A 21,671-nucleotide genomic window follows, 5' to 3' on the forward strand; every position below is an offset into this window, starting at 1 on the left:
CTAACCCTCATACAGAATCCAGAATGCATTGTTCCACCTTTCATCTCTGTGGATTGCAGCAAATTAACATTTGCAAGTCATGTTGTTGCTAATTGTTTATAAATGCATAAACAGACTACAAACACTCAGCTAAGCTGTAGGTATAGGGTGCGTTAATTAGCTGAGTGGTCGGGGTCGGTGACCCACAGAGGGTATTGTGCATGAATTAGTGGGCCGATCAGAGGGAGCAACACACTCGATGCCTAGATCAGTTGTGCCCACACTGGGAGTCTCAGCACTGCATTAGTCGATATCATCATAAAGCGAATACTGAGAAACTGGGGAAATAATCTGGCAGAGGAGATGGAGCGGAATGTCAGGTATGAGCTTTCCACCATTTATGTGAACTTTGTCTGTCAGTAATACTCAAATCTAACTTATCAAGAATTTCACCTTCTAGAGGTAAATGATGGGCTACCTGTGTGGGCAAAGTCTGAATAGAAGAAACTTACTTTTGCGTGTGCTTTGGATCTGAAGTAATGGATTTCACGTTAAGAAGTTCCTGTAATGTTTTTTTGTTTTCTCATTTAGAGTGATTTGAATTATGCTTAGTGTTCTAGGGGAGCCATACTTGTGTACCCCTAGTCTATTATTTGTACTGTATTCTAGTTTTGCCTCTCTGTGGGAAGTTTGTACTTAATTTTATTTTAGTCTCATGCTAGCGGACATAGATGGGAATAAAATGAGATAAATGCATATTTTAAATGGCACCTGTTCATACTTTAAATGTACATAGGGAGCTGACAGATGAAAGGTAAAATGACTTGTTGCAGGGAGTTAGAAATCAAGCTCCCATTTACCTTTAGTGAGGGGTAAAGTCATGTGGTGATGTCAGTCTGAAGGATGAACAAAACTGAGGATGGATATGGAGATTTCTTTGCTATGAAGCAAGGTAATCGGTTGCTTTTCGATAAGCATACCAAATGGACTAAGACAAGGAATAATAATCAGTTATTCAGTGGTATGCTACTCTTAAACCCTTGGTTTTAGTGGTAGTGAATAATAGGTTGTGTGTGAGTGTGTGTGCCAGGGTTTCCATTATCCGGTAATTACCGGTTTTTGCCCGGTAAAATTTATAAAAAAAAAAAAAAACGATAAATTAAAAACTTGCCGGTGTCAAAATGTCCAGTAATAATGCTCATACAAAACGTAGCTATAATGAAGGCTATCCCTAAACAGGACATTTGTGTTTTGACAGTGAGTGATGACGGTACTCCACGGTTATGGGGGTTTAACTTTTGTAATAGCTTGCAATAGCTTGTGCTTATTTGAGTTCAGCGAGCTGTACCCTGACGGGGCTACAGTGGCTAAAATTGCCTGTGTTCTTCCCGTGTCAAATGTGCCAGCAGAGAGGGGCTTCTCTCTGCAGAATCGAATTAAGACGGCGCTGCAAAATCATCTGGAGGAGGAGAGAGTGATGCGGCTTATGCGCATTGCAAGCTGCAAACACACATTGGACAGGTTGTTGTCATTCTTTCATCAACCTAGGTGTAGGCTACATTATATTTGCGTTTGTAACATAGACTGTTATTGAAAGGAGACCAGTAAGTTTCAAATTTGTCTGGTAAAATAAATTCTTTCTGGACACCGGACAGGCAAGAAAAAATCATAGCAGAAACCCTGGTGTGTGCATGTGTGTGCGAGTGTGTGAGTGTGTGTGTGCATGTGTGTGCGAGTGTGTGAGTGTGTGTGTGCATGTGTGTGCGAGTGTGTGAGTGTGTGTGAGTGTGTGTGAGCTGTGCAACAGTCCTTTGTGTTTTGAAAATCCGTGTCACAATGCTATGAATAAATACAGGATGCCAACAATTAGTTTTTTTCTCCTTTTATTACTAAAATAGTTTTCTGGTGGCATGTGCGACTGATTGGTTAGACGGCTTGCTTGAGGAGTGTGGTGGGTTCGGCAATCTTGGTTTCACAGGAGTGGGGTCGGAGCTCAGCTGAATCGAATTCGGCGAATGGAGCCCACGGTGCTGCCCTGGGCCCCCCAGTCAGAGTAGTTGTTGTAGTCTCGTTTCTCCAGCACATAGTGAGGACCTCTGTAGTTGGGTTCCTGGTACACCACCCAGCTTAAAGTGGCAAAAGAGGGAGAGGGGAGTCAATACAGGTACATTACATGGCATTACACTGTTGTCATTTCGCAGATGCTCTTATCGAGAGTGACTTACACAGATTACAAATTCCAAATTCTGGATTATATACCTTGCCCAAGGGTACAACAGCAGTGCATGAGAGGGGAACTGAACCAGCCAATGAGACCTTTTGGTTATGAGCCCTGTTCTTTACCACTGTGCTACACTGCCGTACACAGAAGACCGTTAAACTGGACTGAAATGCCCCGTTTATAATGTAGACGGGCAATTAATAGGACTCTGTTCATCATCTCTGGTTAATATTATGCCTTGATCTTTGTCATGAGGTGTTACGTCTTCACACTTGTACCTCTTCTGGAAAACACGGAAGTGAACGCGTGTCAGCCAGCAAAATAACATAAAATCAAATTTGACGCTGACTGAGCTGAACAGACATGGTTGTTTATGTATACGACCTGACGATTGGTGGAAGGAACCAGAGAGACAGGAAGTAGATACTCACGCCCCGCCCAGGATTCGGATGGAGGCAGCCCGGTTCAGGCTGTAGCGGCTCATCAGGTTTGGGATGTCATCATGGAGCTCTGTCTTCTTCCCTGAGAACCCGGCCCGCTCAAAAAGCTGTGCCTTGGGTGGGGTTGTGTCCTGTGAGGATGACAGCCATTGTCACAGCTTGTGGGAACAGAGCCGCGCCATAGTATGTGCTTTAGATGTGCGCCACCTACACTAGGGTCCAAAATTATTGGGATACCTGGGCATTTTGTGGTTAAGTGTGGATGTGTCCATGTAGCTATTAGTTTTATCACTCGAACCTAATTTATGGTGTGGCGAAAACAGTTACATGTTTTGGCAACTGTTAACATTTTCAAAACATCTCTTTATGTGGCTGGCACACAATTGCCTGATGACTACCCTTATATCCAACATTTTAATAATATGTATGACATTAATTCTGCCAAACAAACTGACAATTCCATGACATTAACTTAATTTTAAAAGGTACCTACATACTTATTGAGTGCAGACAAGTGAACAAAAATGACCATCACTTCAATTAGGCCTGACTGAACATCGCCCTGCCCCCTAATTGAACACTCACACTGAAGCCTATATAAACCTAACAAGGTTGGAACATGGTCACAGAAGATGAAGCTGAAATTGACATTGACAATATGACTTTCCCAATGTCTGATGGAATATGCAGCAAAAATATTGTGGGTTTTCAGAAAAAAAAGTGAGTGTCCCAATAATTTTGGACCCCAGTGTATGTGCACTGGGTACATGGCTTTTTCGTCAGTCCTTGAGAGCTTATTCAACAGGTAAGCAGGCCAATTTAGTCCTGCTGGATTGTCCTGCATGGAAGTCATACAGGTTTTTATTTGGAATTAATGAATAGCAGTCCATTAGTGGCTGCAATAATCATTTAAGCTGTTTTCTTTTTAAAGTTGGCCTTTTCAAGTACAGGTACAGATTAAAATTCAGCAAAATATCTGGTGCAATGTGCAATTTTGCTAAAATATATTTTAAAGTTTCAAAGTATTTTTAAAGTTTTTTTACAGTTTTGAATGTAATTATGATCAATGCGTGTTCTGCATATATCAGAAGTGCCTTACACAATGTACTGTTGAGGCATTGTCTGTCCAAGTCAATGTTTTTTAATAGAGAGTACCCTTAACCTCATAACATACAGGTAGTGCTACAGTGTGCAGGACTCACCTGTTTGATGGATCGGACGGAGGAGATGCGGTCGACCTGTGCACACCACCTGTCATAGCAGTTGTACTCTCCCCGGTCAGACATGTCCCACAGGTACTGACGTCCCCGGAAGTTTTCATGCTCATATCCTACCCATCTGTGCACAGGGCCAAAAAACAGGGGCTCGTTTCAAACACGAGCAAAACCGTAACACCCAACACAAAGCTAGCAGAGGCAAGAGCAAGGGCCTAAAGGATGGAAGTCAGAGACATGAGGAAAGTGCTGCAGAGATGATAGGTAAACGGGGAAAATAAGACGATGGGATAAAAGACAGATTGAGCCCAGAAAGGTGCAAAGCACGAAGGGCTGGCGGAGTTCAGCTGTAGGACAGGTGTACATACGCTCCACTTTCCACCTGCACGGAGTTGCATCTGTCGGGGAAGTTCTTGTCGCTCAGTTTCTGGCAGTCAGAACTCAGGTCCAGCCTTCGGCCGGCAAAGTTCCGCTGCTCAAACAGGGTCACCTGGGAAGACACGCCGACGCATACACGTTTGGTTCAGCAAAGCCACCTCACTATACCTCTGCTGTTACGAGCATATCACTGTCATCTGGGGATCAATGCACTTGAAGTACTATAAATTAACCCTTGTAAATACTCTCTTGTAATACCTTACATATGATGCCTACTCTTAGCATAGTGATGCACTTATTTGTAAGTGGCTCTGGGTAAGAGCGTCTGCTAAATGATGTAATGTAATGTAATGTAATTAACCTTCATAATCTTCTGTCACATTGTCTGAAGGTCTGCCTTGAAATACAGAGGAGGAAATATCCGAAATTGAAATTCTCATTTTAATCTAGGAAACAGAATCTTTTTTCACACAGAACCTATACAGTGACAGAGTCATGTCTAAGTACAATGTGGCTTTGTCATGCAAAATAGCTCAGCGTTTCTGCATTTGGTAGACTACTGCAAGTATTTTTTTTATGTTTGCAGGTATATGACAAAATCCAGCTCAGGTGGGCCTCTAACAAGACACATCTGCATTTCATTAACATTGCAGAAAAAAAGTCCTTTTACTCCATATTTTGAAGTCCAAAGTTCCTTGCAATGATGCACAATCATTACTTTACATTACTGGCATTTAGCAGAGTTTCTTATCCAGAGAGACTTTCATAGGTTACAATTTTTATATGTTATCCACTTCTACAGCTGGACATTTAACTGAGAAAATTCCAGGTTGAATACCATGCCCAAGGGTACAGCAGCAGTGACCCAGTGGGGTACTGAACCAGCAACCTTTCGGTTGCAAGCCCTGCTCCTCACCATAATATCACACTGCTGCCCCACACTCACCTTCCCACTGGACCCGTAGAATGCACGTTGGAGCACAGAACCCAGCTTGCTGTAGGGAGACACAAAGAGGGGAGACGGCTTTAGAGTCCAACCTACACATGCAGATCAGCGCGCTAAAAATACACAGACATCCTCTCAAAACGCACTCACACAGCCCTGCGTACAGCTGTGCGTGAACTGTGCAAATACCACGGCCTTTTATAGAAATATTTTTGATAAGGCTAGACATATTTCAGGTTATTTCCACAAGAAACTGAGTCTATCTTTTTCAGTTTCAGCACAAAAAGTTGGAGACTGAATGTTCTGCAGTACTGGATTACATTTTTAAGTGTACTGACATCTGCTAAGAGCCTGAGTGAGTCACAGCTGCGTGGCAACGGTCAGAATATTACCAATCCCACCAAGGGTGACACAGTGTGAGAAAAGTACGTGGCTGATCCAGGATCAGGGCAGAGTGAACCACAGCTGTGCATGTGACCCCCCCCTCCCATTAATGAGTCTTTACATGCCCCGGCCAGGGTCACAAGAACAACACTCAGGGTCACCCAGAATGATCATTTGATCTGATTTGGGAAACACTCTTTGGGACACCTCAAAGCCAATGTGCCTTGTTTTGCTTTTGTTGTTGTTGTTGTTGTTGTTGTTGTTGCTGTTTGTTTTAAACGTGCATCTCTCCTCCTTGCGTGGAGGAGAGGGAGGTACAACACATTTCCAGGAAAGGGGTCGCCACCACCACCACGTAGCGCCCCGAGTCCCACCTCTACCACTCCCCAACTCTAGCCCTCTAGCACAGCACTCCGAACATACCTGGTTGATCGGGCTAATCCTGGGACCTTAGTAAAGATGTTCATGTCAGCTCAGCGAGGCCAGGAAAATGTCCCTTAAATACAGCAGGTAAAGTCAATGCAGGGAATACTAGAACATACAGAGTCCTTCTGCCGTTCTCTCTCTGGGGCCTGGCTGCATTGATATGCTAAACACAGGTTGCACACATGCTGTATTCTTGTCCGGGTCCTAGCGGTCCTGTGCACACTCACGCGAATAGGGAGTGCAGTCCAAACATTTTTTCCCCCCCAACAATTCAGCATTTTTCAAACAGCTTTAAAACAATGTGCCGCACCGCATAATAATAACCGCATTCATGCTCACAGCAGGGGAGAGCTCTGGCGCTGCCCTGTGTTCTGAAAGGGTGGTGCCACTGCAGGAAGTTGACAATGGGGCCATATCATCAATAGATATATACAGTTTTCCACGGGTTGCATGGTACCAGCCAATGTTTATAATATCTCTCTGGTAGGATTGCCCTTTTTGTAACTAGCCTGTGGCCCACTTTGCGAGGCAGTGCTAACAAGGTTATCTATCCTTATTATGTGTGCTATCTTAATTCAATTAATGACATGCTTGGGGGTGCATTTTTTGATTTCCGGTATAATATGGGCAATAATAATATGCTATCGAATATGTTATGCATTGCAAAGTTTTATTAATCAAAATGTTTTTTTTTAATTAAATGAATGCACCATCTATAGTGTACAGCTTTCGTACATAAGTGTAATGTAGGATTTCATGAACATACACGCATAATTCACTGCAATTTTACCGTAATTCACTGTACTTTTACAGCAGTGAAAAACAGAAAATGAAAATATGCATTGCACAGAGTGTCTACAAATGCTTTTTTTAATTTTCAACGTGGATAACTATTTTACTATGACTCCTTTACATTAAAAGTAACAGTCTGTTCCCTTTTCTTCTGCAGGCGGTTCTGTCTGGTGGATCTTAAAGCAGGCTCTCAGGTACAATTAGCAGCACTGACTCTAAAATTTCCTGTTCTGAAAACAGAACAGAAAGAGTTTGCAAAGCAAATTGCATTTATGCACTAAATTAAGATTTACCTCAGGTTCCCCAGAACTATTTCAGAGGTATTAAAATATAAAACCCAGCGAAAGTGTTTGATTGGACACGCCGTGCATACACTGGATAGTTAGCTTTTGCAAGGCAGAGTCATAAATGCATAACCCAACCAAGCACTTCAGCCGGGTTTAAATTTTACACAGGATCGGTTAAAGCAGATATTAAACATGAGGCTACACATGTAACAGTGGATTTGGCCATGAATGAAACACAGATCTGACAGGAGTATTTAAAATGCATGTGGAAGGTGTGAGCTACTCTGTCATGTTGAAGTGCTTGGTGAGCACGCCCTGACAATCGGTGGCCTGAATGCTGCAGCGCTGGCTTTGTGATGGCAAACACAAGTGGATCAGCCTCACCAAAATTAACTTTGCTTACAGAGTGAAACCCCCGTTTCTATGAGATTTGTTTGCCCAAGCAAAATCTGCTCACACTCCATTGAGCTTCAATAGAGGGGGGATTGAGGTCTGTGTTCGAGCCACAGGGCCCCCCTCAATAAGCCACGATCTGCTAGATGCTTCTGCGTTGTTTTGCGGCAGTGGTGTGGTAATTGTGGGGCCACGGAGGTGTATCGCGAAGGTGAATTAAGTACAGAGACCGGGGGTCACTTTCTTGCATTTGACTGCAGTTTCCAGCCAGGACAAATGCAGACCGTGTAACAGGTATGAGAACAAGCGTGACTGATTATGTGCATGTGTGTGAGAGAGACAGAAGAGAAAGATTAAACACAGAAAAAAAAAGAGAAAGGGGATTTTTTTTTAGCTCTGCTGTGGAAAAGAATTTTTTTTGGAGTCCCATGAGTAAAGTATTAATTTGAAATCTTCTGCTGCTGTATTTCCATGGAGATGTCACTCTTAGGGAATATATTGCATAAAACGACATATTGTCTTTATTTACTTGTATTTTGCATTAATGTTTCATTTAGTTGGTTAAAATGAGGCAACCGCAATGTAAGGGAATTGCGTAATTGTAATTATTCTACTTGTTTTGTAATATTTCATAATGGATGGCTTCTCCAAAACAAGATATGGATACTTATTGAATGAAGTTTTTTTTGAAGTCCAGTTCTCTTGGATACTGACCTATTGGTGTAAGCTGCCATTTCATATCTTTGTGGGTAGGCAGGAAAATGTCGACCAGTTTTTGCACAGCAACTTGTTTTCATACTGAAAGAGAAACTTTCTGCATTGTTAGTCACTCATATGCCATAAGTCATCAGAGAGGAAGATCTGCAACTGTTCCATGTTTCATGCACTACCAAATTATGCAACATGAAGGCAATTCATGGGGCATATTAACCATTGATCCATTTCTTCCATTGTTTACATTGTGGGAAGAGTAGAAGCTTTGCTATTCCTGTGATGCATGCGTTTATGTTATGAACTCAAGCAAAATACATGTAGTGATGCAAATACTGGTGCAGCAAGCTACAAAGTGCTACAGAGCTGCAAGGTGATCTTTAGAGTGTAAACACACAGACCAGAGAAAAAAAAAATCGGGGTAAATCCTCTGATGTTTTTGGTGGCGCGCAAAACATAGCTGATATTAAGCTGTGGTTACGGGTGTCAAAAGACTAGAGAACTTCAGGAGTAGGATCATTCAAAGCTACTGACAAGTAGCCATGCTGCAGTAGAGGAAGAGTATCTTTGCGGTAGCTCAGTAATGACGGTGCTCTTCAGGGGCGACTGGGGACCGGAGGGAGGGACTGGGTGAGTAGAGAGCTTCAGGAATAGGATCATGGTGACTAGAGGGGAGTGTCAGGAGACTTGGATCATTCAAAGCTACTGACAAGTGACCATGCTGCAGGAGAGCAAGAGCATCTTTGCGGTAGCAGAGAAATGCTGGTGTTCCTCGTGGGTCACTGGTGACTGGCAACTGGTGACTAGTGGGAGGACTGATGGCAGTGTTCTCTCACAGGCTTGGTTGGCGAGTGAGAGAGCAAGAACCAAGATCCTGGGAACATCATGCTGACACGCTGTGTACTGGGGGCGAGCCATATGCTCGTACTGGTGCTGTGTCTGTCTGCTGCTGAGGACTTCGACTGGACAAAGAACGACCGCGGTTCCTTCTACTACGGCACATTTCCAACTGGTAACCACGCGGCACCCCCTCGCTGCTTGACTCTCCATGACTAGCTACCCCTGCACATTACATTACGTTACATTACATTCATTTAGCAGACGCAATTATCCAGAGTGACGACTGTCACAAGAGAACAGAAGGGTATACATTCAAGTTGAATGAGCAACAGTGTCAGACCAGGCTAACAACACTCACAGACCAGTTAGAGTGAGCACAGCACTGTTCAAGCCACTACCACAAGTTAACTTGTGCTAACCTGAAACTAGACAGCCTAAAAAAAACAACTAAAGGAAGTCTAGTACATACACTATCATATATCACTAGATCACAGTATCCATAACACATCGTGGTACTACACATAAAGTAAGCAGCAACTAATACGAGTAGCAGCTGTTACAGTTGGGGATTGAGGTGGAAGCGAGATGCAGTCTGAAGAGCTGGGTCTTCAGTCTCTGTCAGAAGATGGCCAGTGATTCCGCTCACCCTTGTGGGAAGTTCATTCCACCACAGAGGGACCAGAACAGACAGGCATTGTAGCTGAGAGGAGCAATATCTGGACCAAACATCCACCATTGTGCATTTTGTTTCACCTGCTCAAAGTTTATATTACGTTTATTTATCTTCATTATGCCTTTTTAAAGCATATATAACACCTGCACATGCATGTTGTTACTATTTTTTTATTGTTCTGTACCAGCACATATCATAGCATAACACAGCCCCAGTTTTTTCATACATAACATGTTATATCACTCTTCATCATAAGGCAATGCAGCTGTTCAGGAATGCTTTATACATTGATAACACTGGACTCTTTAAGGTGTACTGTATGATTTTCGAAGGCCTTATGAAGTAAAGTTTAATATAAGTGTTACCATCTCCAGTATCTGCTACCAGGTATCTTTGCTGTTGAATTCCTGCTTGTTCACGTTTAGGGATGATATTTATGTCTTCTGCAAGGTCTCAAAGGGCCTTTAGGGGTTCCCTACAGAAATAATCCTGAGCAATTTACTTCTGCACTTCTGTAAATTACTTCAAATCTTATTGTTTGAACAAACTGTCACACACAGACCATTTTCACTCTCCTCATTAATGACTTTTCTCTCTTAATTTGTTATGCTAAAAATATCATTGCATATCCTTCAGTAACCATAGTTACACTGTATTTATCCAGATAGGGACATTGTTCATTGTATCTTATTTCAAGTAAAAAAAAGTACAATGTTGACACTTTGCCCGCCAATAAGGATGTATACCTGTGATGTCTTTTCAGCCAATAGGATACAAACAAGAAAAACAAGATGGCTGCCATCATTGCTGGCCATGAAAGTTAGGTAGCTAACAAACCAAACTAATAACCATAAATGACAAATAATACTGGTAATCTAGCAAAATGTAATCTCAATGGAAACAAAAACACATTTTCTACAAAGGGTCACAAGCTAACCAGGTACCAAGCTAGTGAATTAGTCAACAAAGGTCAATGAAGCTCGCAAAATAATGTGATCATTTTTACTTTCAGCCAGCTAGTTCTAAAATACTAGTTCTCACAATTATAGCTAATAGCTAACATGCAGCTTTCCTAACTAGACAATAAGGTTGAAAATGAATTAAGTGCATTGTATAGCAAGCTATAGGGTTGAAAAATGATTGAGTGTGCTTAAACGCTAACTCATTACCTGCCTTACAAGTAACGTTTAAAATGAATTAGTATTGACAGCTATCTGACTAGCTAGATCAACAAATACTGTCCTCTTACACAAAGGCCATCATTTACAGAAACTAAGGAGGCATAAGACTAAACACTCTCATTGACATCACCATCATCATCATCTTCTGCCATTTCACGTCATTTCATATGCATACAACCATTTTAACCCTCAATGTCCTATATGAAAAGAAATGATACCTCCACAAAAGCTCCACACCACTCACATGTACAAAGCAGTTATGTCATACCCAAGTGTCAAATGAAAGTGTCAGCAGGAGGTACCTGCGATTCAGCTACACTGTATTGTCGGAGACCACTTACCTAAAAGTTATCATTACACAGCACCTTAGACCAATTCATACTAATATGGATTGGACTCTGATCCGTTCTGTATGGGAATTCAGTTCAGATGGCAAAACCGCTGATTGCTTACCACCTCATTTCCACCTTGCTCCATTTACAGCTTGTCAGCACTGCTTATTTTGCATCTGCTAATGATTTCAGGCTAGCTCGGGGGGGAGGTCACATTAACCTTGTCTCGCTTTTCTGCACCTCTGATTCGCGGGCAGGATTTTCGTGGGGCGCTGGCAGCTCAGCCTACCAGACAGAAGGAGCCTGGGACAGAGATGGCAAAGGCATGAGCATCTGGGACGTTTTTTCGCACAAGAAGGGAAAGATCTTCCTGAACGACACTGGAGACTCCTCCTGTGAAGGCTACTACAAAGTCAAGGTGACCAGATAGAGCAATACCACAAAGACTAGCAAAGGGTTATTAAATGACAGATCCTGATGTGTCATATACATTTTGCAGTCATATCATGATTATGATTACTGCTAATGTTATTATTACTAGTAGCAGCAACAGTAGTAATAATATCAGTGACACTGTCCCATCTGTACCCTGAGGTATTCAGTGATCAATTTCTTTTCAATGTCCCCCACCCAGGATGACATATCCTTAATGAAAGAGCTGAAGCTGAACCACTACCGTTTCTCCGTCTCCTGGCCCAGAATCATGCCCACTGGCATTAAATGTAAGGAGTCGTGACATCGCCACCAGAAACACCATCCCTCGACAGGAATAAACGTATGCTTAGCTATGGGCTCAGAGATGAAGCGGATTTCTCCCTGTGTGTTTTCATAGCGGACCACGTGAACGAGAAGGGAATAAAGTATTATGAAGATCTGATCAACCTGCTGCTGGAGAATAAGATCACCCCCATTGTTACCCTGTATCACTGGGACCTGCCGCAGGTGGGTTCCTACCGAAAAAAAAAAAAGTAAGGCAGGTCATCCCCACTGCTCTCCACACTCCAGTCAGACACAGCCTAAGACTAAAGCTGCTCCACATTCTCTACGTAGTTGGTGATGTGACTGTTAACAGAAAAAAAAATGAAAACTTTATAAAATTTAAAAAGAAATATTACCTACCTTTGTCAACTTGACAGGTCTCTCTGTAATAATCCCGCTGAAAGAACGCTGTGTTGTAACGAGTGGTACTATTATGCAATATTCACAAAGCTGTTTCCCTTCAATCGTCCCTGACGCTCTGCAGGTCCTTCAGGAGAAATATGGCGGGTGGCAGAATATCAGCATGGTCAACTACTTCAACGACTTCGCGAGCCTGTGCTTCGAACGATTCGGGAACAGGGTGAAGTACTGGATCACTTTCAACAACCCGTGGGTACGGCAGGCCGAGGGGCTAGCCTTCCGAAGCATGCTATCTGCACGCGACATTACATTCACATGTAACGTGATTTTTGCTCACGAAAATCGGAAGCAAAAATCGATAGACGACATCCAGAATGGTGAGCGTGCGCGTGATTTTTGTCTCTGCAGTCGGTGGCAGTGGAGGGCTACGAGACCGGAGAACACGCTCCGGGCATGAGGCTGAAGGGCACCGGGGCCTACAAGGCAGCCCATCACATCATTAAGGTCGGAAATGGCGCAGGCGGCTCGCCACGGTCACCGCCACCGCCCTCGTTTCCTCTCTCACGACCTTCTGTTGCTCAAAAAAAAACATGACTGAGCGCCGTTTCTGTTCTGCTCCCGCCCTCAGGCACACGCTAAGGTCTGGCACACTTATGACACCCAGTGGCGGAATAAACAAAAAGGTACAGCATTACATTACATTACGTTACGTTACGTTACATTACATTACATTACTGTCATTTAGCAGACGCTCTTATCCGGAGCGACTCAGAAGTCGCATATGACTAAGTGGCATGAAAAGCTGCATAAACGCAACACCACTAATAACATATGAACAAGCGTCAGCGCCACAGTGCTGAGATCACAAGTGTGTACCTAGATGTACATCTGAGTGCAACGCCATATACACGAGAAAGGGACTTTACGATTCCAAACAGAATGCACGAACCCTCACATAAACCTCAGCGTAAATAACTACATATTATTTATTAAGGGGAATGAAACATCACGCCTGGGTAGAGGGGCTGTTCAAGGACTTAAGTGTGATTTCAAGTGTGTTCGGAAACCGTAAGGTTAAATGAGAGTTCACTCTATGACAACAAGACTGTAACAATAATGTCCAAACTGATGGTATGGTATGGTGCACTGATGCGATATACCTACTTGACAGTATACTTTATGTGACAGCTAAGATGGCTCCCGTTAAACTGAAGTGTCAGAGCTTATTGTTGAGAGGCCAGCTGAGGGTTGTCTCTTCCTGCAGGGCTGGTGGGCATCTCTTTGTCAGGGGACTGGGGTGAGCCAGTGGACATCACCAACCAAAAGGACATCGAGGCGGCAGAGAGATACGTCCAGTTCTACTTGGGCTGGTTCGCAACACCCATCTTTCATGGAGACTACCCTCAAGTGATGAAAGACTACATCGGCAAGTCACTTCACACTCTCTGACATTCAAGCAAAGTCATTACATTATTGTGATTTGGCAGATGTGCTTATCCAGAACAACTCAGATAGCTTACAATTTAACATGTTACCCATTTATACAGCTGGATATTCAATGAGGCAAGTGTGGCTGAAGTCCCTTGCCCAAGGGTACAATGGCAGTGCACCAGCAGGGAATCAAACCAGCAATATTTTGGTTACAAGCCATTCTCACTTCATCACATGGCTGCCAACATTCTAAATAATTCTATGTGGAAACTGCATGGCAAACTGTGTATGGAAAAAAGACTATTTCAAAAACAAAAAAAAACATTTTAAATGGCTACTTCATTGACTATTTAATCAGCTACTACATGTAAAACTTACTACCTGGAGAAGTGAACCTTTTAACATTATTTTTCATCTATTCATGAGTTGAGCAGATGTTTGTTACGACAGTAGCCTCCGTTGAAAAGACAGGTTGTGTCTGTCTGTAGCAGTCTTGGCTAAATGTGTGCTGAGCATGATGGTTAAAGGTGTGCTGAGCATGATATAGGAGTGACCTTGAGAAGAAGTGAGGTTCTCATTGTGTCATCTGCGGCTCTTCTCGGTCCAGGGAGAAAGAGTGCCCAGCAAGGTCTCGGAAGCTCCCGCCTGCCCACCTTCTCGTCCCAGGAGAAGAGCTACATCAAGGGCACCTGTGACTTCCTCGGCATCGGGCACTTCACCACCCGTTACATCACGCAGAAGAACTTCCCATCCAACCGTGGGAACAGCTACTTCACAGACCGCGACCTGGCCGAGCTCGTGGACCCACGCTGGCCAGACCCTGGCTCGGAGTGGCTCTACTCCGTACCCTGGGGGTTCCGTCGCCTGCTTAACTTCGTCAAGGTACGGTACCAGGCTTTACTGAGAAAAGGCTAGTCTTACTACAGTAGTTGGGATCTATTCCACATACATACTGGTTTTTTGCTTGTGTTGTACCCTACCTCACTTGTAAATCTCTTTGGATAAAAGCGTCTGCCAAAAGGAAAAAAGTAAATGAAAAATTTAAACCACACGACTCTTTACCTTCCAGCTATTTGCTTTATTCCATTGATCATTCATACATTATTGTCATCCCCGGTGGTGACTTTTGTCTCTTGTGTAGACTCAGTATGGGAACCCAATGATCTACGTGACGGAGAATGGAGTGTCTGAAAAGATGCTATGCACGGAGCTTTGTGATGACTGGAGAATACAGTACCTAAAAGACTACATAAACGAGATGCTGAAAGGTGAGTGCCAACGGACCCAGTGCAGGGGGGGGGGGGGGGGGGGGGGGGGGGTGCGGGGGCACTTCCTGACGTGGCCTTGGGCAACTGAATTTATGCTAAGCGTGAAACTGCTTTAGCAAAGGGGGCTTTGTGTGAACCTTAGCATGTGGGGCACAATCGGATCATTGTCCTCTCAAACACTTGTGGACATTCGCTGTAACGTTACGGTGCAAACAATGGCTTCAGTCACATTCTTTTTCAAACCGTACACTGAAACGTGTCATGACATGACGTAACTAGTCCGGGTTTTGTGACACATCTCATTGTTTTTCAACATGCAGCCATCAAGGATGGAGTGAACGTCAAGGGCTACACAGCCTGGTCACTCCTGGACAAATTTGAGTGGGACGAGGGGTACTCTGAGAGGTTTGGTCTCTACTACGTGGACTTCAGGAACAAGAACAAGCCACGGTACCCCAAGGCCTCTGTTCAGTACTACAAACGCATCATCAGCTCCAATGGGTTCCCCAATCAGAGAGAGGTAAGAGCTGCCAGTACATTCAGTAACACACTACCCCTTCATCTTTTCACCACTGAGCTGGTATTAACTCCGAATAAGAAGAAAAAAATACTCATAATGTATTAGTCACAATATAGTGTCACTGGTTCACAGTCTCTAGCACTTGCAATCAGAGACCAGTCATTTTGGTAAAAAAAAAAAAGGCAAAAAATCAGTAATCCAGGAATATAAAATGTTCTACAGACAAGGGAATCCATCACAAAAGTATTAAACATATGCTTATACACAGACGGTTTACAGCAAAGGAAACATGCAGTTTAAGCTGATTTAAAAATTATGTGATAAATATGCATTAACAAAGAGGGGATTTGAACTGCTTAATTGTTTTTTGAATTGATACTCTGTGAGGAGATCACACACAAATTAAATAAAATGATTGTTTTTCAATCATTCGAAAAGATAAATATTTGGCTACGGGAAAAAGAGGACACATGCCAAGATAAACAAGCTGTAGCCAGATGAGATTAAATAAAATAAACATTAAATAAAAAAGGAGTTTTGTCTAACAAATTGATGATTTGTTACTTTTTTCAAAACACAATTTTCTTTAGTCATTTTTTCTGAATTCAACAACCTGTGTGAAGAAAAAAGTAACATGAGATATAATTGTGTATAATCAAAGTTAAAGAAAAATGTTGCCTGTGTACTTGGTTTGGTAAGCATTTCCATGGTAAGACATTTTGCCGAGCCAAATGTTTCCATCAGCATTTGAAAACTCTAACACAATCACATGGACAACTGAGCTAGCCCATAATACTATGAAAACGTAGGACTGATTTGAGATCTGCTACTAAAAGGAGGAGTAATATTATACAAGAAATAGTATAACTGTATTATAGCCGTATTGTGTGTGTTCCCCTATTATTGAAAGTATGTCAATGACCAGATGCCCTAGGGTGAAACAGGTTATGGAGTGTTTGACCTTCTCCTTCTATCATAAATACATTTTTCTATGGGAAAAAAAAGGAATCAGGAATGCAGTGTCACTAGTAAAGGTCATTCTTAGCCTGTCTCAGTGCTGCTGACTGAATGACACTGCTCGATGCTCGCCACAGGTGGAGAACTGGAAGCGGAAGGCAACGGAGACCTGTTCCTCCAGCAACCAGCTTCTAGCTGCAGGTTAGTCGATTCCAACACAACAGTTTCTTCCTCTTCATGAGAGCAGCGGTAAGAAACTAGCTGGGGCAAACAAACAAAAACAATTCTGCCTCCTCTGCCATTTTACCAGCACACCGGGAAGGGTGGCCAAAAGGAGATGTCCTGAGGGAAATCTGCACTGGGCTGCCTTTAACTTCTTGGTCACCCAGAATAATAATGAAGAAATAATACCAGACCGACAATTTCGGCCCTCCGAAAGCAAAAAAGTCAGGCCTGTCATTTCAGCCCTTTGTCTTGTCATTCTGGTGAAGCCAGCAGAAGAAATGATGCTTTTAAATTTCAGAATGATTATTAATTAATTATTCATTATAATTATAATTATAATTACAATTTCATAATTCTAATTTCATAACTCCATCATTCTAAATTTCACAATTTCAAAAAAAAACCTCTCTACATAAATCCATTGGTGGGATATTTTGATTAACATGTGTACCACTGTGATGCATGCATTTCCAGAACTATGTGAGTAATTCCATAACTTAGAGGCCTTACAAGTCATTGCTACCCAGTGTACAAAGGCTATAAAACAGCCATTTGGGAGGGCTACGAAGCTGGACACCAGCAGATTAGAGACCCAAACATCTAACAGGATTTTTTTCTTTGTTTGCCCCTCCAGCTAGAAGAAAATCCAAGGAAAATAAGGAACATGCAGAAATGCCAAAGGTTTGGCCAGTGCATGACGAAGTTTAGGCACTAGGGGTAAAAGGAAAATTAATGTGTTCTCTTTTTGGGCTTGAAAAGTTTCTTTCACCAAATTAACAAACAGACAAAAAGCGGATGTCAAGGCACAGCATTGCATTACATGTACTGTGATCTAGTCCCAGGAATCACTCCAGCTGGCAGGCTTAAATTGGGAAAATTATCCCTCAGTGTGATTGCATATAACTCCCAGAGAGACAGGTCCTGATGGTGATTTATGGAGATCACAGACAATGCCATTAACCATTGACATGTGTGGTATATGTGGTTCCCTTCTTGTTTGCTGTGGGTTTTTTTTTTTTTTTTGGAGTTGTGATTTTCAGAACTACATTTCAGCTAATAAATCTATGGAGTGCTGGAACAGGTTTACTGGTCTTACTGAACACTCAACTCTTTGAGGGCTTCGAAATCAGTCCTTTTAGCAGACGCTAAGTGCAATACTTCTACCTGGCATTGCCCAGTATTAAAAGCTTTGCCATATTCAATTCTGTATAACTAATAAAGCAAAGTGCCCCGTGAGTTCTACACAAAACATGTTCCTCACCACTGATAATACACTTCACCCAGAGCACATGCCTCTTCCAAGAATACCGGAGCAAGGAGGTTCCAGGCAGAATCTTAAAATACACCTGTAGCTGCACTATGAAAAACAAAAACGTTAGGAGAGTGTTTGAATGCTTTTTTTTTTTTACATCCGGTAAAACACTTTCTCAGTAGCATTTTCAAAAACCTTTCTTGAATTTTCATTCAACTCAATTCAGCTCATTTCAAGCTCCAATTGGATACATGTTTTTTTTAAAAAAAAAAAAAAAAAAAAACAGCCCTGACAAACTCCTGATCATTTTTTAAGAGAGCAGTCCTCAGTGCCGGTTTAATCTGTGAGTCTGTGACTCGACAGCTTAACCATCTGCCTATGTGATATTTGCTAACAGACTTGCTCTGCTTCCTGAGATGTTTCTCTCAGTACAGCTAGTTCTCATAATCTGATCTAAATTCCTGGCAATGGACTCACACAGCAGAGGTGGACAGACAGCTTCTGTGTGGCTCACTACCCACGCTCTCGCTGTTGTAGTAAAAACCCAAAGCATGAAGTGAAAGAGATGTAGGCGTCTGCTGATTTTCATAGTGGACCCCGCGAGACAAAATAACACCAAAAGCATGGTTCGAACAGAATGCATGCAGCACTCAAAAGAGGTGATGCAAGGACAATGTCAGGCAGTGCTTTGCAGTGTATTGAATCCCTCCACTTCCTCCCAGACTATACTTCTGATCAAAGCATTAGATCAACAGCATTGTCTGGGAGAGACATTTCTGTGACTTTTCACCTAAAGGCCACTGCTACATTAAATGACACTGCAGTCCTCAAAGGGTTAATGTGTTTTGAATCAACCCTCTTAAGTAATTTCTTTCTTTTTAATAGAGGAACAGCGGAGTACTGCTGCCAATATTCTAAGACTTATCCATGGTAAGCACATATACACATGTTGACTTTAAAAAGAAAAAAAAAAAAAAAAAAAAAAAGCTAAAATGCAATGCAAAATGATTAACCCTTTGAGTGCTGGGCATAACTCTGTATATGTAACAGTCTGAGGCTACATGAGCATTAATATGTGTGTGACTGTGTGTGTGTGTGTGTATCTATTTCAGACCCCTTGACCAGCCACATGGAGATGGTGACAGAGATTGTTGTCCCCACCGTATGCACACTCTGCATTCTTCTCAGCGCTGTCTTCCTCATGTTCCTGCTGCGTAGACGCAACTAAGATGCGCTCACGACACTCATTAATCTCACCGTGTGCTGCTGATACACCTGTACTGGGCGCATTCTGTTAAGTCTTGAACACACACACACACACACACACACACACACACACACAGGATCTCCGAAGCGCTGCCAAGCCGAACCTGGCAAAAGACGTTATGCGGGGTGGACCTTGACATTAAAGACGGTGCTTGTTGATGTAAGTGTCACTTCCATTTCACGAGAGGCATTCTCCTCAAATTCCGGTGTACTGTGTTTTCAGATTGATCAATTGGCAGCCAACGCTGTTCAGATTTCCACATGGATGAATTCAAGTGTGATGTTTGATGTGAAGTAAATTATGCTGGTTGCTTTATATATCAAATCTTGTTTTAACAAAGATACATGTACAGAGCATCTTTTTTTAACACGAGTATTGGTTGCCATGGCAAAACCACATTTGCTAAAACAATAAGCTACAGCATGCATGTTTTTATAATGCACATTTCTTTATACTCAGTGGGGAAGCAATTGTAGTGGCATGGGCTGTTTTAAAATAAAAAAGCTTTAAATTCCATGTGAAACATGTTAATTAATAAAGCTACAAAGCTAATATTTCAAATAAAAAATAAACCATAGCTTTAAATATTCTAATAGTTTCTTTGAGTACTTCTGACCTCTCTCTCTTACCTGTGACTGAGATCATGTTAAGATGACAGAGCTGCAACATATCCAGGTTCAGGTTTCACTCACACTCTCGACAGTCTCCCCGAATGGCAGATCTGCAACACACCATCCACGACTAATTTGGCAACAATATGACGTAAGTGAACATATATTTACATGATGCACAACTGGCAGAGACTGACCATATAAGCATTATCACGTCTTGCCATCTACTTGACAGTCGCGGTTTCAGCAGATCTTAATCCGAGGTAATGCAGAATGCTAATATTTGCTAATATATGAGGACATTTAATAGTAAATGGAACCTGAAGTGAGCAGCTCACTGTCAGCAGGAGGCAGCACTCCTACTCCAACCAAGTAAAGTGCTGCAGTTTATCATAATGTCCAGCAGGTGGCACAGTTTCCTCACTGCTCTAGCAAGTTCATCAGCGTGTTGAGGAAGGTACAAAGAACGCTGAACGGGGACACGTTGTTCGAAACCACAGCAGTTAATACGATTCCGAGCCTTAAACTACACGTTTGCAAATTCATGCATTTTGTGTGCAGAAATATTTTCTTAGCACAGAACTTCTTAACATGTCTTGAATTTTAAAGCTGTGTTTTGGACCTGTACAGGCAGCAGAATCAGAGGCAGACTGACATTGTCGATGCCTCATGGAACATGTTCTTACATTGCTGGTAAATTGCTAGGGAGGAACATACATTTCCTTTATTTGTAAAGATACCCTGATATCTATCACTGTATGTATCACTGTATCGCTTTTAATAACACTTCAGAGTTTGAAACAGGATTGTACGATTAGTTATCGGGGCAAATTTTTAATATTTGATTTTGCATAAGAGAGACCAAACCACTTCGGCAGTGAGAATTATGCTTAGTAAAATATTACCAACAAAACATACACACACACACACAACGCATAATACCATATAATATTACATACACATATACTGTGGTCGCCTCTGTTCATACTTCACAGTCTCGTTTAAAGCTATAGGTTTAATTCCTATGTGACTAATACGCATAATCACATTTAAAATGTTCTATGTGGAAAAAAAAACCTAGTGTTCAGTTATATTTATCAATATACCTGGTGCAAAGTTATTTACTGGGACAATAAAACATATTTTAGTAACGCCGCCACAAATGATAGACTGATTCATTACAGCAGAGAAATTAAAGAAATTCAACAATAATGTAAATTATACTGAATTCCACTACCATTCTTTACATTCAAGCGGTATGTGGTTAACAGGCTTTGACTTCTACGCGCTGATATCATGCTAGGATAGGCTGATACAAGGCTATTTACAGGACCTCATACAATACATTAATTATTATTAAGGCATTATTATCACGCTGAATCGCCTTGAGTGTAATTTAGACCAAGGTCACATTTTTCAAACTGTATCATATGAAGTATCCCAGTGTTTTTTTTTCTACCATTTAAGGACACCAATGAACAACGTGAGCGTTTCCACCATCGGAAGCCATCCTAAACATTAAGTGTTCGTGTTTCAAGACATTTTATCAGGCCTGCTTTTCGCAATATCAGCACAGTTACGATCTATTCTTTTCTTTTCAGTTTTATAACAGATTTCTGGGGGGTATGTCGAATTAACTTTCTAAATAAATAATAGCTACCGAAGTAGTAAAATGAAAAGCTGAATCAGGCTCTTGTTTGTTCAAAGTGTATGTCGGGACCTTGCACACCACGTTGTTGACCATTTTAAATGTTGAAGCTCCATTTTCCCACCGAAGGCTATACGAATGATTGCTGATATATATAAATTCTTTACCTTTAAAAC

At 42.0% G+C, this 21,671-nt stretch overlaps 2 protein-coding genes across 2 annotated transcripts; one reads left to right on the plus strand and one right to left on the minus strand.

The window, feature by feature from the left end:
* Window positions 1–1,931: 1,931 nt before the first annotated feature.
* On the minus strand, window positions 1,932–6,099 carry crybgx (crystallin beta gamma X). The gene is made up of 6 exons (XM_036535470.1): window positions 5,986–6,099; window positions 5,179–5,227; window positions 4,223–4,344; window positions 3,843–3,978; window positions 2,632–2,771; window positions 1,932–2,105 (listed from the first exon to the last, which is right to left on the minus strand). Exons 1-6 carry the CDS (start codon window positions 6,027–6,029, stop codon window positions 1,973–1,975), a joined length of 624 nt encoding a protein of 207 aa, XP_036391363.1. The 5' UTR covers window positions 6,030–6,099; the 3' UTR covers window positions 1,932–1,972.
* A 2,957-nt stretch (window positions 6,100–9,056) lies between these two features.
* LOC118782174 (lactase-like protein) lies at window positions 9,057–19,716 on the plus strand. Its single transcript, XM_036535468.1, has 14 exons — window positions 9,057–9,183; window positions 11,455–11,615; window positions 11,832–11,919; window positions 12,030–12,139; window positions 12,441–12,569; window positions 12,725–12,820; window positions 12,945–12,999; window positions 13,581–13,746; window positions 14,359–14,629; window positions 14,889–15,015; window positions 15,336–15,535; window positions 16,630–16,693; window positions 18,855–18,899; window positions 19,082–19,716. The coding sequence occupies exons 1-14, from the start codon at window positions 9,057–9,059 to the stop codon at window positions 19,195–19,197; spliced, it is 1,755 nt and encodes a 584-aa protein (XP_036391361.1). The 3' UTR covers window positions 19,198–19,716.
* Window positions 19,717–21,671: the final 1,955 nt, after the last annotated feature.

This window comes from Megalops cyprinoides, chromosome 8 (genome assembly GCF_013368585.1).
Source record: "Megalops cyprinoides isolate fMegCyp1 chromosome 8, fMegCyp1.pri, whole genome shotgun sequence".
NCBI lineage: Eukaryota > Metazoa > Chordata > Actinopteri > Elopiformes > Megalopidae > Megalops > Megalops cyprinoides.